The 18,952-nt window shown below is 42.6% G+C and overlaps 1 protein-coding gene across 3 annotated transcripts; it reads right to left on the reverse strand.

The window, feature by feature from the left end:
• Nucleotides 1-4,822: 4,822 nt before the first annotated feature.
• Nucleotides 4,823-12,004, reverse strand: nmu (neuromedin U). Of its 3 annotated transcripts, XM_057353316.1 has the most exons (10): nucleotides 11,842-12,004; nucleotides 9,558-9,613; nucleotides 9,396-9,443; nucleotides 9,173-9,232; nucleotides 8,997-9,026; nucleotides 8,560-8,610; nucleotides 7,509-7,583; nucleotides 5,842-5,895; nucleotides 5,298-5,350; nucleotides 4,823-5,086 (listed from the first exon to the last, which is right to left on the reverse strand). In XM_057353316.1, the coding sequence occupies exons 1-9, from the start codon at nucleotides 11,984-11,986 to the stop codon at nucleotides 5,315-5,317; spliced, it is 555 nt and encodes a 184-aa protein (XP_057209299.1). In that variant the 5' UTR covers nucleotides 11,987-12,004; the 3' UTR covers nucleotides 4,823-5,086; nucleotides 5,298-5,314. The 3 variants fall into 3 exon arrangements, with proteins under 3 accessions (XP_057209299.1, XP_057209300.1, XP_057209301.1); XM_057353317.1 differs by lacking the exon at nucleotides 8,560-8,610; XM_057353318.1 differs by lacking the exon at nucleotides 7,509-7,583.
• Between the last annotated feature and the right edge of the window lie 6,948 nt (nucleotides 12,005-18,952).

The following is an 18,952-nucleotide window of genomic DNA, read 5'->3' on the forward strand; positions in this document are numbered from 1 at the left end:
CACGCGCATGCGCAGTAGAGCTGGAGCAGAATCCCACACAATCTGGCAACACAACGAGAGCAGGCTACCTGAACACAAATGCATTGTTGTTTATCGTATGTGCATCGACGTAAAAATAACTTTAATGGGAATAAACAGAGATAAGAACGGCTTTTGTAACTTCGATTCATATAGCCTATATGACATTAACATTTATCATCTGAAATTATTCTATATGTATGTGGTCTATTTTATTATTGTAGCATATGCACAAATTAAAATGATTAAAATTAATTAATAATTAACATTTTCAATACTGCCTCCACGTTACAAATATATATAAGAAGTTAAAACGGCAAATACGTTGCTATCTTTTAATGGGTGCGCTTCGGTGTGAATTTTATGTTATACAAACGTTCCCAATCTTTGCCCTACATGTGACACTCTTTTCTTGGAGGAATGCCAATTAGGTCAAATACGCGCTACAGCCAACCTTGATTGTGTGAGCGTGCGCGCGAAAATATTAGGGTGTAACGCTTTGGATGACAGTTCCCTTGACCAATAGAAAGATGATGCGTGTGCACGACTTGCTGCAGAGCTCTTCAGACATGAAAATTGCAAGTGTAAATTGTTTTCCATTCCCAGGAGCTAATATGAGAAGGCACGACAAAAATATTTTTAGAAGTTGTGGGATTGTTCTATATTGTGCAAGAAAAATTTACAATATATTTTAAACGAGACATAAAGTCTGAAAAAAAAGTGTGATTTTACAGTGATCTTTTTTAAAGTCAATAAATTACTTGCGTTTAGTTTAGACTCTAAACTTTAGAGTGTATACTATGTAAATGCAGCTTTCAGTTGAGAAGAATTGAGAAGAATTTATTAAACATGTCTTTTCCAGAATGTTTTAATGGGTTCTCTTTTCTACTGTATTTCTGCTATATTTATTCTAAAACATTGATGATAATAATAATAATTACACAAGGAAATAAACAATACTGTATTACGGTAGCCTAAGAATGTATTGTATAACGTACTGTGATATTTTTACCTGAGCTGGCACAGCACATTTTATGATGACACAAAATCAAACTTCTGCTGGGTTTCATATTAGTGGAGAGCTTGTGACACCTACTGGTACAAAGCTTTGGAAAGCGTACATAGCTCATTAGGTATAAAGTAACCACGTGGTGGCACTATGATCACACTACATACCTGTCTTTCCTTTCGTGATAGAATTTATTTATTTATTTATTTATTTTTGCTTTGAAAAACTATACCTCATTAGCACTAAGATTGGTGTATTAAAATAAAATATTTCATATAAAAAAGCAGGCATGTAGGTTGCTTTCTTTTTCAAAATAAAAAAAGGTTTTCCAATTTTATAATTTTATAATGCTTTTAACCTGTTATAGTTCAAAAGTCTGCATCCTCTTTAAATAAAAAAAGTAAAATAAAAATGTTATAAACAACTTTTTGGGTGTTGTAAAAAAAGAAAAAGAAGTTTTGCATAAATAAATAATAAAGATATAAGATTCTGTTTTATTTCATAGTCACTAATTAAATTTGCAAAGTGTGATATTGACCATATACTTTGTATGAAAGGTAAGATTTCCTTGCTTCCGTTGTTGCACACAAAATGCTTTTTGGAATATTTTTCGGTTTTACACAAAGTCCATGCCAAGTCAAGTGGTATTGTTTTTGAAACATAATTAATACAAATGGTAATGTTTTTTACAGAGAACACTGTAAAATTATAGCATTGTGTCACGGTCTGTTGTTGGCGGCTCTGCTCTCCACCTGAGGGCGCCATATTGCTCAGTGTTTCTGCCTGTTTTGGTCAAGGACTCCATTTCCCATAATGCATTGTGTCCTGTGATTGTCTATTGGTTTCACCTGTGTCCCATTTCCTGTTTGTCCCTGCATTTGTGTATATATTGCCTTTGTGTTCAGCTCTCGGTTGTCAGATCGGTTGTCTCGGTTGTCAGATGTCAGACGCTCTTGTGTTTTTCATGTGTTTGTGGATTTCTTGTCATTCTGTGGATGTTATCTTACTCTGTGGACTTTATTAAAGAATAATATACTGCATTTGGATCTGCTCCCTGTTTTCCCTTGCCTGGCACTTAACAGAATGATTGACAAACTATGGATCCAGCAGATTCCCTTCCCCCAGGAGCCCACCTACTCATGCTATGCCAGGGCTGCTGCTCCCTTGAGGATCACACACAGGACTTCTTGGACCTAGTCCACCAAACTCACTTCCCACATAAGTCACTCATTGTTTTTTACTGTTGCAGCCTCAATGAACAACTCAGAACTCAGCTTACCAGTTTTGATCCTCAAGGGAGCTTTCTGAACTTTGTTGAGCAGCCCCTGGCACAGAGCGGATCTCCCTTCACCGTGGGCAAGGTGGAGGAGGAAGCTTCCCCAGAATGTTTTTTGGAGGGGGGCAGCAGGCATCAGGCCTCAGGCTCCGCTGACCGCAGAGCTGGACCGGCTGTGGAAACCTGCTCACACCATGTTAATGGTGGCAAGCCCGGTCATCACAGCCACCACACAAGGGCCTGTTCACAAAATGGCCGCCAGTCCAGAGCCCGCTCGCAATATGGCAGCCAGTCCCGGAGCCAGCATCAACACTCAAGATGGCTGCCACACCAGAGCCTCCTGCTGTCATGAAAGACACGCCAAGGTCTTCAGCCACCATGGACGACACACCTGTTTTTCCAGGTGTCATGGATGACTCTACAGATTTTACGGTCGTCAAGGACACGAAACCAGAGTTCCCAGTTGTCTTGAGGGTTGCGTGTTATGACTTAAAGGTTTTCCTTAGGCGTTTAAGGCTGGCTTCCATCTTTGCAGACCCACCTATGAGGTCGTGGGGGGCAGCTGGCATCCCAATGATTCCAGCAGTGAAGATTGTAGAGCTGTGTCCCCTGTCTACTGTGTTTCCTGTGGTGGCTACAGCTCTGTGGTGTGTGTGGTCTACGCTCTGTTCCTCAGTCTCCCCAGAGGTTGCTGCAGTCCACGAACCTGAACCAGGTCCAGCCCATGAAACTGCTCCGTCTAGTTTAACCCAAGAGTCCGCTCCTGTGGCTATTCTGTGGCCAGTCCACGAGTTCGTTCCTGAGTCTGGTCAAGTCCAAGAGTCTGTTCCGCTGAAGCCACCAGGGCCACCATCTGCACCACCTGCTGGAAAGTCTACTCCACCCACTCTGCCTGCTCTGTCTATGCCTCTGCTCTGGTCGCCGCACTCTGCTCTGCCTCCACCACCATGGCCGCTGCCTCCAGCCCCGCCCTGGCCTCTGCCTCCTGCTCTGCCAGATCTGCCAGCTCCGCCTCCTACTCTGCCTCCAGCTCAGTAGGCTCCAGTTCTGCCTCCAGTTCCCCCCTGGCCTCTGCCTTCAGCTCAGCCTTGGTCTCCTCCTGCCACTCCGCCTTTGCGTCCCATGCCATTCCAAAGTCCTGGCCCATCAACCCTCCCCCAGTTCCACCTCCATTCCACCGCCCTCCTGGAATTTGTTTTTATTGGGGCATCTGCGCTTAAAGGGGGGGTTATGTCACATCCCGTTGCTGGCGCCTCGGCTGTCCACCTGAGGACGCCATATTACTCAGTATTTCTGCCTGTGTTTTGGTCAAGGATTCCATTTCCCATGATGCATTGTGTCCTGTGATTGTCTATTGGTTTCACTTGTGTTCCATTTCCTGTTTGTCCCTGCGTTTGTGTATATATTGCCTTTGTGTTCAGTTCAGTTCTCGGTTGCCGATCGTTGTTGAATGTTACGCTCTCATGTTTCTTGTGTGTGTGGATTTCTTGTCATTCTGTGGATGTTATCTTATTCTGTGGACTATTTTAATGGATTATATACTGCATTTGGATCCGCTCCCTGTTTTCCCTTGCCCAGCACGTAACACATTTTAACACGTATAATCAAACTTTTGAGCTCCTCTGTGTATTGTGTGTTATACTGACAGCAGAATATTAGTCTCAATAATAAGTTATATTAGTAAATAATGAATTAAGCTCTTAATTTAGCCTTTTAAAGCATACTCCACTAGTAAACTAATTAAGTGTCTACGTATATAAAATGTCTCAAGGCCACAAAATAGACCTACTGTTACAGGGCTAGGATCTCAGTAACTGCACAGTTCCCTTGTCACAGCTGTTCCTTTTAATTTTAACCATCCATTTAACCATGTAACTGTTGTTTTATGATACAATCTAGCATTAACAAGCTATACATACTCTTTGACAGAGTATTAGGTTTCCACTCTGTAACTTTTCTCATAATGTTGGATTGATTGTGTTCGACATCTTTTCACAACCCCGAAGCTGCCTTTTTTCACACCCAGCCCCCTTTTACACACACCCACTACAGGACTAATGTGTTTTGAGTTATTCCCTCCAGGTGTGTCTGCCTACCCATGCTTCACGTGTCACAAGTTTCACGAGTTCTTAACGGAAATGCTGTGATGAATCAGTGACTAACCCACTTAATGAAGTTCTCACAGGCCCCAATTCATATCAATAGAATGACTACAGCTCAATGAAAACATGCGTATTTATGAGAACAACAGACCATTTGCAACATTATACTAAACTAATAACCATAACCCTAAAAAAGATGCTTATCGAAAAGGATGTGGTTACCAAAACATGGGGTCATTTATACACACCAATCAAATTAAAACGGGTGTAATCGGAAGTGAAGGCTAATTAATACTATTGGACTGAACATAGATGCAACGATAACACAAACACACAAATTCATGCAGAAACAAGCGAACAACCACAGTCCCAATGTTTTTAAAAAAAAACTGCACAAAACCTTTTATTTCTTTGTTCTTTGGTAGTACTTCAATAATGCGAAATATATACAGTAAAATCACAATGCCACAATGAGGTAACATTTTATAATGCTTTTAATTCAAAAGACACAGCACGGTTACACAAACAGCACGTTTTGACCAATAAAAGACATTATTTGGATTTAGTCTGTACATTCAACATCACGATTCGAACAGAAGGAGGTCGCAGGAATGTGCATGACGTGACGTTTCAGGTTTTCTTGCTCTGGATCACACATCTGTAGGACGGGGTCTGTTGGCACTAAAAGTATTAAGGAAGAAAAAACTTTGGAAAAACACATTTTTCTAGACATCACAATGTATTAAATAAATGTTTTTGCAGGTTTATGTAAACAATGTTGTTTAAATACAAATTCCTTTAGTTTACAAACTACAAAAATAAATGAATGTAAATGCAGATCCAGTGCATTTGTAGAATACAAAATGGGAAATGAGATCAAAAACTGATATACCTGAATTCTTTATTGTTTTACACATACTCAGCAGATCTTCTTCCATTTCGTGGCTGCAATATAAATAGTGTTTTACCACAAAGAAATACTTCTAAAGCATATGGATTCAACCTTGTATCTCCATATTTCATGATTTTGATTATTTGCCATAAATCATTATTATTAGTCACCCTTTTTGTTTCTCACTGCATGGGTTTTGCAAATATCTAACCAATAAAATGTATTAAAAAGTGCTTGTCAATTTAGACAATACAGTATTTAATCACACAGTGTTTTTCCATTTCCTGAAAAACAGGAAATTTGAACATCTGAGGTTACGTAAGGATATATGTTTAAACATAGCATGGAAGCTGAAATACCCTGATGAAAAACCCACAGGAAATACTGTAACATCTCATATTCAATAAATAAACATTACTGTAGCATGTGTTGTCCAACCATTTTCGTCACTGTGTACACAATACATTCTATTCTTGGAAATGTAATGGGAAGTGTGTAATTGACTTTCCTTGCATGTGTTAAACAATAGCCATATATAATATACCCGATAAAGGAAGTACCCTCTGCTCTGGATCCGCCCTTGTTCTTGAAGGTCCTCCTGTGCATGAAAAAAAATCATTGTTATAGATTTCTACAACACAATACAAACCAAAACTCCTACTAAATGCGATCTACAGAACATTTTCTAACTCATGGACCCACACTAGATATTCTGTTCACCATAGCAGGTTTTATGAAGGCTTTTATGTTGTGACGGTTTAAAAAGCTTTATCTAGTCCACATCAAGTCCATTTCCTGTGACAGGATGATGTAACCATCATTTACTGTGGTTCTGTTGTGTGTTTAACTCTTATAGCACGATGACATTTTTAGCATCCAATTACCTCTCAAATGGACAAGAGCAGTTAATGAAACTAAGGCTGAACCATTTCACATTGTGTACATGGGATTAGATGCACTCAAACTCTTTTCAAACACATGCACATATTTTCCATGTGCAAACATTAATGTTTTTAAACACAATGTATAGTGCCAATGCGCTGGACTGGCCATCTTTTCAGGGTGTACCCTGACTGTGGCCCATGATGTTGGGAAAGGCATCAGCCCATGCAGTTGCTTTAAAAAATGGAAGGATGAACACTATTCTTCTCACATAAAAATAATCAGATTATCTTCTTGAATCTGTAATTGTCAAAAAAGCATATGTAGCTCTATGCTTCATAACATACCTGTATTGTCAATAACCGCGATATAAAAATGTATGAATGATATTGTGTTATTGATCTATAAGTCTACATATATTGTAATATCGTAAATAACTCTTGCTCGTTTAAAGTTTTGTCTTAGGAGTCACAATGGTTATAAATTCTCTCATTCTGCCTCCATACACTGCGATTCACTGCCAAAAATGTATAAAGAGAAAGCGCAAAAGTAAAAAAATTAAAGATGAATTTGACTGATACCATCATTTAGTTTTAAAAACTGCAATAGATATTGTGTTATATTCTTTCGTGTAGTGAAAATCTGATATCGTGACAACCCTAATGTATTTATTGTATATTCATATGTGTGTGTGTGGTATGTGTGCAAACACAAATACTCACACTGTCTTTTTTAATATTAATTAACACTAATCACTTCAATAAGTAACACTTAACACTTAATTAAATTAACAATTACTGATGGTCAGAAGAGAAGCCCCCCAGAGCAAAGTCATGATGGGACGTTATCAAACAGCATATGGCATTTCATGAAGCAGGCACATGATAACAGAGTGGAGAACAATGTCTCCATGCACGCTAATATGGTTACTGTCTAGTAAGTGAATAACATTCATTCTTTATCTGCAAGTCTGCAGGACAGACTATACAGTTTTACCTCTTTGTAAAAATAAAATAACAATGTCAAAGTTTGTCACATCATCATTCCAACTGAGAACTGGAATTCTTAACGTTGTGATGTAGCCGCTTTGCAATTTACATGTTATAATGGCACCTATTCAGAATTGATAGAATTGAATAACACATATTTATATTGTAGTAGAGTTTTAGTAAAACAGACTTTTGAATGCATTGTTTTGTGTTACTAAATGTTGTTCAAGTGACACACTGGTGCAAAATGTCTTGCATGTGTATACACTTGTTTCTCAGTTGTCATACTCACAGCACTACTGAAGTATGAATGAATGTTGTAAGCATGCAGGATACATACATTTAATTTCATTCTCCTGCTTCTTCTTCTGTTAAGCTGGGGTATGAGTTCCAGAAGAGGGTGCAACACAGAGGACTGACACATACATATATATAAAGAGAAATCATGAAGACAGACATGGAGAGATATGAAAACCATGAACACCACAGTCGCAGAGAGGACCACACACTTGTCTGTCCTCAGTGTGACTTAGTGTTCATTTTGCACACGAGGTGCGCTAATGTTAAAAAAAATTGCAATCACATGCTGACCATGCCAGAGCACATGACAACATATGAGAGGGAATGCTAAGTTATGATATTGTGCTGGAATAATTGTTTTGTTTAGTTTTGGAGCGTAGCAATCAATTGTAAAAATGGAGGATTTTAATATTGCAAGTCAGTTTAGGATTAAACAGCAAGCAATAAGTTGATTGTGTTCCATGTTTGAAGCAGTGGTGTTTTTTATGTGGTGAACATGCAAGAAATGAACAGTAGGACCTTCACATGAAGCAAAGACAATCAATAGTTCAATTCCTTTGACAGCATCAACACGGAAGGTTTATTTAAGTCAGGATCTCTTCTCATTTGTGCTGGTGCCAAATATCTGAAATTCTAATTAAGAGAAGATGGAGACTGAGGAAGTGTCTGGGGTAAAACAAGTGCAAATTATTGTATTTAAAAGGGAAATTTTGTAATGAATAATTTAGGAAGACATGTTATTAGCCACATGAAACTGCTCTAAACACAATCATTACTGCACCTTTTTATCTGGTTCTCTTCATTTTCCCAGTGTGGATGCCGTCAATAATAAGGAATTAAAGGATGTCAGAGGTCAGCATGCATAGAATGGGAACTAAATGTGTGTGTGTTTGTAAATATTTATATCTAGTTTGTATTAGTCTAAGTACACGTCTTAAACTTCAGTTTGAAACTAAACAAAATTACAAAATTACATTTTACAGTATTCAGTCTGAAATAAGAACGTATAATTGAGGATGGTGTGGCGCAGCAAGAGTGGTTGTGTGTCCAAAGCAACAGACATTACTACATGAACTCTAAAGCAAACCTACCGTCCCATGTGACAATCCAGCACCATTCGGTTTAGTGTAATGAAATAAAAACTACACGCACATGGACAGACGCACACACACACACACACACACACACACACACACACACACACACACACACACACACACACACACACACACATAAAACCAGATGCAGAAACACAGAAAAAGTTACACGAACAGATACAAAGAGACACACATATAGAAACAAAAAATCAAAACAGCGCAACAGACAAATACATCAACATTCACACAGTGAGAAAGAGCAGATTCATCATACATACAGTACAATACAATGAAACAATTACAATGAAACATACATGAATAGACAGATAAAAAGATAAAGGATGTTGATGTTATGATGCCATCAAATTGTCATTACAAGGAATGTGTTTTTGTGGCGACGTCACATTTGACTGCAGATGTCGAATACTCACCCTTTTGCTGGTCTCTCGAGCTGTGATCTCCTGCAGATACAAAGAGTAAAACATAAAAAACATGGAAATATCTTATCATGTTAATTTGTAATGTTTTACAAATAACACAGAATAATACTTTAATGCCTTAAAAGAAATATATTGGCATATTTAATGCCAATACAAATGAAACTCACTTTAGATTTCTGCAGTGATCCCAGCATTAGGAAACACAGGTCCTCCAGGACATCAGATGTCTGGCAGAGGTTAAGAGAAAGGCAAATGGATAATAGACAGTTTAAAAGTCTGAGACTCGGCCAAATGAGTTAAGCAAATAAATGCTTTTGCCTTCTCAAAGCCATGCACATAGTTAAGTGGCTCTTACACAAATGGCAACAACACTTCAATACTCTTACTCACTCTAAAGGACGGGTCTGCAGAGAGGTAGAATGAGCAGAGGGTTGTTATCTAAATGAAAAGACATAATTTATGATCTCTAAGGGTTAACTGTTCAAAGGGTTAACTGTTGAGAAAAGCTCGATACCTGGCCTATTTGGAATCATGTGAGTGAATTATGCACACCTGGGTAAGTAACTGGTCTTCCTCTATTGAAGATGGATTCAAGAGTACTGGAGCACCTGGAATTCGTTTGGAAAAGTCAATACTATATGTATATCAGCAATAATAAAAGCATAATAAAATATCTACAAACAAAATGATACTGGAGTCATATATTACACAAATAAAACAACCATGTCATTTAGAGACATTGTATTCTATACAGTATATTTTTCAGTTTTAAAATGTTGGGTTATTTCAACCCAGCGTTTGCTGAAAAATGGACAAACCCAACCGATGGGCTGTCAATTAACCTTGCTGGGTTGTTTCAGTCCATTGTTGGGGTCAAATATACACCATTCCCTGAGTTAGTGTAACCCAAAGGTTTTGTCTGTATATTTTTAGAGTGTAATAGTAACATTCCATTAAATCAAACGTTTACCAATGATTCAAAGTTCTCGGTTTAAATGCAATTGACAAAATATATTTCATTGTCATAGGTGACTTAGCAGGGAAATCATTCTGGGAGGCTTGAATCTGTAATTCTGCTGAGGTTTGGCTCTACAGCTCTGAAATTCATTACTCCTGTTTGTCAGACTTCTTGTTTTGGCATTCAGCCGCTTTTCTCAATGGAACAAGTTGTAATTTATCATTAAAGTTCATTTACTGATTTATTGAGTAGATGCCCTGACCAAACCACCTTTTTAAAGCAGTATTCCCAAAAGGAGGTTCCATAATTGATTTCTGTGTTTAAATTATGGACCACCATCATTAGACCTTCCATTACTTCACCAAATAAATACAACTAGTCACAAATTTAGTGGAAAAGAGTGTATTAGGTTATAAACCAACACTAAAAACAGAACCAGGAAAACATATTTATTATTTAAAATGTTCATGTTATTGCAGAGCTGCGTTTATCAGCTGGTTCGCCCTCTGGGTCTCTTATGACATTTAAAAACCAGTTGTGAAAATATAATTCTATTTCTTTATCAGCAAATGAGTCACAGTTGTCACGGCTGCTAATTTGACAAATCTCTCTTGACATTTTTGATACTCTTAAACAGCAATTAAAGTTTTCAACACCTTAGTGAATCAGAATTCATTATTAATGTGCTATCAAAATCTGCAACACTTTAACTCATTTTTCTTGTGACAAGTAATGGGTATTGAAAAAAAAACTTTATTGCTATTTTGCAGATAATCAAGTTGTCATTTTATTTTTTCTGGAACAATAAGAATCATTCCCCAAATCATTCTGACATTTTGGAAAGTATTGTTGAATCTTTTTCAAAACCTCACACAATACAATCTCACAGCAACACAGGAGGCATTTCTTGGTCATTGGTTTCAATATAAGGGTTTGACAGCTTTTTCTGTCACTCTTACATACTTCCAAAAGATTTTGACTTGCTCTGTTTTTATTTGTATTAAGGGTTTATATGACAATGAGAGCATGCGCCAGAATCGAAGCAAGACCAATTTTAACAAATCTCACTATCGTTCATACACTTTGGGTTAATGCATCACAGTGACGCATTCCTGCATTAGCCCAAAATTGGTTTTAAGCATTATGTGAATGAGATCACAAGCCTATTTTGTACACTACACATTAATGCAGCATATGTTGAAACCATAGACAGATAAACTTAGCCTTTGTATGAGTAAACAGCCAATTGAATGACAAGGCAAATGCTGAACCGGCAACAAAGGGTCACAAAATCATCGAAAATGTGCTGAAATATTTCTGTATCATATTGGAAATGAGGATGTTAGCCTACATTTTGTAACACATTTTGTTTCTCAGCTTTAATAACGTGTTAAACCATTTTATGTCTTTTGTTAGTGCATCTTATGTTATTTAATACATCATTTTAAAATGACTTAAAACCAATTAATGTAGACGCATTCACACAAAACAAAGCTTTAAGTTGTCTAACAAATTTGGATTCCATAATTTATCAAACTTTTACAAAATATATACAATTAATATTTGATTGTCTTTTACTGAAACTGTGATATTGAGAATCTTTTGAATGTAATGTTTTGACCCTTGACAATGTTGCCATTACACAGGTACTGTTTTATTTTTGTATTAGGATATAATGCTTTACATAATTACTTATTCATAAAAAAACAGAATAGACTACTATTCAACAAACTATGTTGTTTAGAAGGCAGACATTATTTAAAATGGTGAGATTAGATTAAAGTTTCTCTGAGTAAAAATTTGAGAGACTTCAGCAAAGTTGTTCTGAGATGATAAAACAGACAAAAAGTGATAAAAACCAGATGTTTGTTTACTTACTACTGGTGACTGGTATTAAAGAGATGAAGAGAAGTGCGAGCATCAGACTGGAGCTGTGTACCGGACTCATTGCGCTGTGGTGCTGATCTCTCGGGCTGCCGCTCGTGTTGTGAGATGATCCGCTTTCACATTGGCTGCTGCTCATGGTAAATCGCGTTTGCGTTTCTTTCCTGTGGTTCTCAGTCGGTTAGCCTTAAAGCAAGAATTTAAACTCTCGCAGTCACACACGCACTTCGTAAAGTACGTCACCATGCACGAGTCTCCAGTGCGTAAGATTAATTGATGCACACAAATCGTCATGTGATGTCAGCGCACACTTTCCACATACGGTAAAAACGCTAAACGGGCATATTATGACGATATTCATCCGGAAGTTGTAGTGAAACCAAACTTTGAAAAAGTAACTCATGTGGCTCATGATTTGTGTTCAACTATGTGTTTGCTTTGTTTTATATAAATATTTTAAAAGCCCTTGTTTAAATGTGGATGTTTAATATAGATCAAAAGTTTAAACATTCATTTGGTCGTTTCTCTGGCTGAAAAGAGGCATTACAGATCAAACAAACACCATATATCAGAATTCAGGGACTGTGGTAAGAGTACATAATATGTTCTATTGCTTTAATCACGTTTACTCGCAAACAAAGTAAATATTGAACCATTGGAAACGGGAAAAAAAGAAGTAAAGGTGTCAAAGTGCGTTTCAGCACCACGGTTCGTGGACAGCTCCAGATGTCCCTTGAGCCGAATGAGCCGTAATGAGGAATGAGGAAACAGCTGTGAGACACAGTTAGATTTCAAAAGTATTTCCTGCACATAAAAAGACAAACCCTGTAGGGAAATGATTAAGACATTTATGCGTAATTATTTCAATGTGTACAAACAATTGAAGCTCATTTTCATGTAATTAATTCCTGGAAATTTGAATCACATGCCAACCTTAGCCAATCTAGGTCTAATTTTATCTGGATTTTAAAGAAGCATGAACAATTGTGTTCAACAGTATTCCTAGAAATGTTTTTTTGGTTTTAATAGTCACTTTAAAAGGTTTAGATGATGATGCAGCTGGCAAACCTTTTACACCAGATCTGTTGGTGTATTGAAATCGGTCATCCATTGCTTTGGAAAATTCTAAACATTCCAAAAGAAAGCGGATAAATATTTACACTTTAATTACAGTCTGGATGTTAAATCCAGACTGTAAAAAATGCCTGTTATGTTGTATGCAAATTTGAACCAATATTTAAGGGTTTACTTAAAAGGGATTTTTCACACAAAAATGAAAATTCTGTCATCGTTTACTCAGCCTCAGATTGTTCCAAACCTGTAAACATTTCTTTGTTCTGCTAAATGCAAAGGAAGATATTTGGAGGAATGTCAGTAACTAAACAGATCTCATCCCCCATTGACTCCCATAATATTTATTTTCCCCACTATGGCAGTAATTGTGTTCTTTGTGTTCAGCAGAACAAAGACATTTAGACATTTTTGGGTGAACTATCCCTTTAATATCAATGGCCTGAAAGACAGATGTACAAAGACAGAGATAGATATTTGTTTAAGAAATGAGAGCTAACACAACAGGGCCAGGTAAGAAAAAATATGTGTTATTTCCCAAATACGAATTAAGAAGTTCAGTAGGTCTTTGTGATTCAGTCAGGTACAGTTACATTTATTTTATTTATATTTAGGAAAATCCACACCATTATTCTCTAAATGAGTGAAACCTCAATTAGATGGCTCAGACAAGTTTATATACAAAAACTTTCTTGTTTAATAAAAATACTTCATCAACCAACCATCAACCATACCAAATATGTCATCGCTGCCCTTCCAAAACCTCGGATGTCAAAATTCCCTTTTTTTCAGGAAATGGAAAAAAACACTGTCACGGTCTTGGTCTGGTCGGGGTATTATCTGCACGTGGGTTGTGTTGTTGTTGTCTCGGTGTCTGCGTATTTTACCCCGCCCTCGTGTCTCCTTAGGCTTCCCCGCACTGGTGATTTTCCACTCTGCACCTACACGCCCGCCGACTCATTACTCATTAAGCACTCGTTCTCGTAACTACCTCACACCTGCCAACCTTTTCCTTCGCATTATGTTTTCCCCTTATATTTCCTCAGTGTCTCTTGTCTGTTTGTCTGATCATTGCTTGTTTGTAACTAGTTTCAGACTGCCCCAGACGTAGCTGCGGCTAGTCTGTAGAAGTTTAGTTCTCTTTGTCGTGTCATAGTCTTGGATACCGTCTTGTCTCGTCAAGTGAAGTTTCTCTCTCTCCTGTTACCTCGTCCATCTTCCTGTGTCTTGGCAGCTCTCGTTGGCGTTCACCTCGACCTCTACCCATCGCAGGCAGCTACCCGCAGGCGGAGTCCGGATTCCATTCCTGGTCGTGGTCGACCTCCAGATTCTCAGCATGGGTCCCGGGCCGAGTGAGGTCCCCAGGCACTTCCCTCCACGCCCTATTGTCGGAGACCTATCCTCAGCCCGAGTTGCCGTGTTCATCCCTTCTGGGGACTCCAGTTCTCACCACCGCGGACAGCACATTCGCGGTTGGGTTTTGTTCTATTGACTGCTGCCTGTATTTAATAAACTCCTTCGGATTTCACCGCACTTGGGTCGTCCTGTATTTCTGTCATGACAGAACGATCAGACCAGATGCATGACCCAGCGGGACAGGATCCGCTGCGAGCAGCGCTGACACAGCAGGGAATTCTGCTGGGACAACAGGCATCTCGTCTTTCTGCTGCCGCCCAGGAGGTTGACGCGCTACAGGGACAGGTGACGGCATTACAACACCAGGTTTCTGAGCTCCTGCGAGGAGTTCAACGCCCCCCTCCGCACGGAGTCTCGACCGATCCGGAGCCGCATGCTAACAGCCCTCCCATCTACGACGGAGATCCCAACTCCTGTCGGGCATTTCTCTCTCAATGCTCCCTGGTGTTCGCGCTTCAACCTCGCCGGTATGCCACGGAGGAGACCCGGATCGCCTTTGTTCTTACCTTGCTGACCGGGCGAGCTCGTCAGTGGGGATTCGCAGTCTGGGAGGCCCAGGACCCATGTTGTCGTTCGTTCCGGGAGTTCCACGCGGAGATGACCAACTTGTTCGACAGGTCGGCCCGTGGTGATGAAGCGGCCGCTCAACTCTCCCGTGTCACTCAGGGGAGAGTTACTATCACGGACTACGCGATCCGCTTCAAGACCCTAGCGGCTGCATGTGAGTGGAACGCCGGGGCGTTGCGCGCGCGGTTCCTTGACGGCCTCAACGCGACCATTTCTGACGAAATCGCAGCGCTCGATCCACCCAGGGACCTGGAGGATTTGATCAATCTCTGTCTGAGGATCGAGGGCCGGATAAATGCTCGCCACCGGCGACACGCTTCACCTCCCGCCTGGCGACACCGTGATCCCAGCCGGGATGCCAGCCGGTACACCAGCCGGGACGCCAGCACCACACACCATCCACCACCGGATTCTGAACCCATGCAGATCGGGCGTTCACACCTCACGCCCGCCCAGAAGCAACAAGGACTCACGGACGGCCTCTGCTTCTACTGCGGGAAGGCGGGGCACGTTGTCACTCACTGCCTGGCAAAAGCCAACGCCCATCCGTAGAGCGGAGAGTCCGGGTGGGCGCCATCACAGAAACCTCTCCATTCCCTCGCACCATGCTGCCGTTCCGCCTCACCTTCGGCCTAACGACTCACACAGGAAAGGCCTTAATTGACTCTGGGGCCGAAGGGAACTTTTTGGACGCTGCCACGGCCCGAGCGTGGGAAATTCCCTCTGTTCCCCTACATCCACCCATCTCAGCCGTGACGCTGGCGGGATTGCCACTTTTCACCGTCACCCACACCACTCCTCACGTAAGCTTATTTCTGTCGGGTAATCATTGTGAGAAGATTAAGTTGTACATCCTCGATTCCCCCACAACCCCTTTGGTATTAGGGCATCCGTGGTTGTCACAGCATAATCCTCACATTGATTGGGTTAACACTTCTATTTTAGCGTGGAGCCCTGCTTGTCATGTGTCTTGTCTTGGTCTTGCTCCCTCTCCTGTTTCTGTGTCTCCTATGTTGCAGGTGGATATCGCTGACTTGACCGGGGTTCTGGAGGAATACCATGATCTGCGCACCGTGTTCTGCAAGTGCCCGTGCCACGTCCCTCCCTCCTCACCGTCCTTACGACTGTGCCATTGACTTACTCCCGGGCACTTCTCCGCCCAAGGGTCGGTTATTTTCCCTTTCGGCTCCGGAAAGAGAGGCCATGGAGAAATATATTCGCAGCTCGTTGAATGCCGGGCTCATCCGCCCCTCCTCCTCGCCAGCCGGTGTGGGGTTCTTCTTTGTGCAGAAGAAGTACGGCTCCCTACGCCCTTGTATCGATTATCGAGGTTTGAACGAGATTACGGTAAAGAATAAATACCCCTTACCATTAATGTCGTCTGCCTTCTAACTTCTACAGGGAGCTCGGGTCTTTTCTAAGTTGGACCTCCGCAATGCATACCACCTGGTTCGCATTCGAGAGGGGGACGAGTGGAAGACGGCCTTCAACACGCCATAGGGACATTACGAGTATTTGGTTCTTCCGTTTGGACTGACCAATGCTCCGGCCGTCTTCCAGGGCCTCATTAATGACGTGCTGGGCGACATGATTAACTGCTTTGTCTTCGTGTACCTGGATGACATTCTGATTTTCTCTCCTTCTCCCCAAGAACACACCCAACACATCAGAGAGGTTCTCCGGCGTCTTCTCGAGAACCAATTGTTTGTCAAAGCGGAGAAGTGCGAATTCCACTCCGATACTGTTTCGTTCCTCGGCCATGTGATCTCACCTTGAGGCATGGGACCGGACGATGCTAAGGTTAAGGCTGTCGCCACATGGCCAGTTCCCGACTCTCGTAAGGCTCTGCAGCGGTTCCTGGGTTTCGCTAACTTTTACAGGCGTTTCATCTGGGGTTTCGGCCAAGTGGACGCACCGCTTACGGCGTTGACCTCCACCAAGATCTCGTTCGCTTGGAACTCACTTGCACAGGTAGCTTTTGATAAACTTAAGTCCCGATTTATCTCTGCTCCTGTGCTCTGTTTTCCAGATCCTGATCGCCAGTTCATTGTCGAGGTCGACGCCTCCGATGTCGGAGTAGGCGCAGCCTTGTCCCAGCGTGCCAGTCATGATGAGAAGGTGCACCCCTGCGCCTTCTTCTCCCACCGCCTCAGCCCCGCCGAATGGAATTATGATATCGGCAACAGAGAACTGCTGGCAGTTCCGCTAGCCTTGGGAGAGTGGCGCCACTGGTTGGAGGGAGCGTCACAGCCATTCTTGGTCTGGACGGACCATAAGAACCTGGAGTATGTCCGTTCAGCCAAGAGACTGAACTCTCGTCAGGCCCGCTGGGCGCTGTTCTTTGGCAGATTCCGCTTCACCCTGTCGTACCGGCCTGGCTCCAAGAACGTCAAGCCGGACGCTCTCTCCCGACTGTTCGAGGGACCAGGCAGTGAGAGACCCGTCGACTCCATCCTCCCCTGGGAGAGGGTCGTCGGGGCTCTTGTCTGGGAGGTCGAGCAGCGGGTGGAGGAGGCCGGTCGCGGGGTGCAAGCGCCTGGGAAGTGCCCGGCGGGTCGGCTGTTTGTTCCCGTTCGGCTGCGTCCTGAGGTTCTCCAGTGGTGTCATTCCTCTAGGCTGGTTGGTCATCCAGGAATCAAGGGGACATTGGCGTCTGTGCGCCAGCGGTTTTGGTGGCCGTCGGTTGCCATCGATGTCAGACAGTTTGTGTTGGCTTGCCCTGTCTGTGCGCAAAGCAATACTACCCACCGCCCTCCCCCAGGTCTGCTACGTCCCCTCCCCATTTCCTCCCGGCCGTGGTCACACATAGACCTGGATTTTGTTACTGGCCTTCCCCTGTCTAGAGGGCACACTGTAGTCCTTACGGTGGTGGACCGATTTTCCAAGGCGGCCCACTTCATCCCTCTCCCCAAGCTCCCATCCTCCCGGGAGATGTCTCAACTGATGGTGGACCACGTCTTCCACCTTCATGGTCTTCCGGTCGACGTCGTGTCTGATAGGGGTCCTCAGTTCACCTCTCGGTTTTGGAAAGAGTTCTGTCGACAGATCGGGGCCTCAGTGAGTCTGTCGTCAGGTTTCCATCCTCAGAGTCAATGGGCAATGTGAGCGAGCCAACCAGGAACTCGGACGGAGACTCCGCTGTCTGACATCCAACAATCCCAGTTCCTGGAGCCAACAGCTCTCGTGGGTGGAATATGCTCACAACTCCCTACCCGCCTCAGCCACAGGAATGTCATCATTTGAGTGCTCTGGTTATCAACCACCTCTGTTTCCCTCCCAGGAACTCGATGCTGCAGTTCCCTCAGCTCTGGCGTTCGTCCGGCGGTGCCACCGGACCTGGACGAGGGCCAGAGAGGTTTTGGCCCAAACCTCCCTGAGGACCAAGACAGCGGCCGATCGCCACCGGGTCTCTCCTCCTGCCTATGTGTGAGGTCAACGGGTATGGCTCTCCACCAAGGACCTACCTCTCCGGGCGCCTTCCCGTAAGCTGGCGCCCAGGTTCATTGGGCCATTCCGGATCGCCAAGGTGGTTAATCCAGTGGCCGTGCGGCTCAAGCTTCCTTCACATCTTGGTCGAGTTCACCCTGTATTCCATGTTTCCAAGGTTAAACCCGTAGTCTCCTCCCATCTCTACCCAGCCAGTTCTCGGCCCACCCCCCTCCCCCTCGACTGGTGGATGGCATTCCGGCATATACCGTCAGGAAGTTGCTGGACATCCACCGTCGAGGCAGGGGCTTTCAATACCTAGTGGACTGGGAGGGTTATGGCACTGATGAGAGGTCGTGGATTCCCTCGCGGGATGTGTTGGACCGGTCGTTGATCATGGACTTCCACCGGAGACGAGGTGAGCCCCCTCCATAAAGCGCCTAGGGGCGCTGGTGGGGGGGTACTGTCATGGTCTTGGTCTGGTCAGGGTATTATCTGCACGTGGGTTGTGTTGTTGTTGTCGAGCACGTGGCATCCGCGTGCTCGGTGTCTGCGTATTTTACCCCGCCCTCGTGTCTCCTTAGGCTTCCCCGCACTGGTGATTTTCCACTCTGCACCTACACGC

Source organism: Triplophysa rosa, linkage group LG15, assembly GCF_024868665.1.
Source record: "Triplophysa rosa linkage group LG15, Trosa_1v2, whole genome shotgun sequence".
Classification (NCBI taxonomy): domain Eukaryota; kingdom Metazoa; phylum Chordata; class Actinopteri; order Cypriniformes; family Nemacheilidae; genus Triplophysa; species Triplophysa rosa.

Excerpts from the sequence above, each read along its gene's own strand:
- nmu (XM_057353316.1), bottom strand. The coding sequence starts at position 11,986 with ATGAGCAGCAGCCAATGTGAAAGCGGATCATCTCACAACACGAGCGGC. Across the intron at positions 9,027-9,172 it reads GATCACTGCAGAAATCTAAA|GAGATCACAGCTCGAGAGAC; the intron begins GTGAGTTTCATT and ends TTGTATCTGCAG. Across the intron at positions 5,896-7,508 it reads GCAGGAGAATGAAATTAAAT|GAGGACCTTCAAGAACAAGG; the intron begins GTATGTATCCTG and ends TTTCATGCACAG.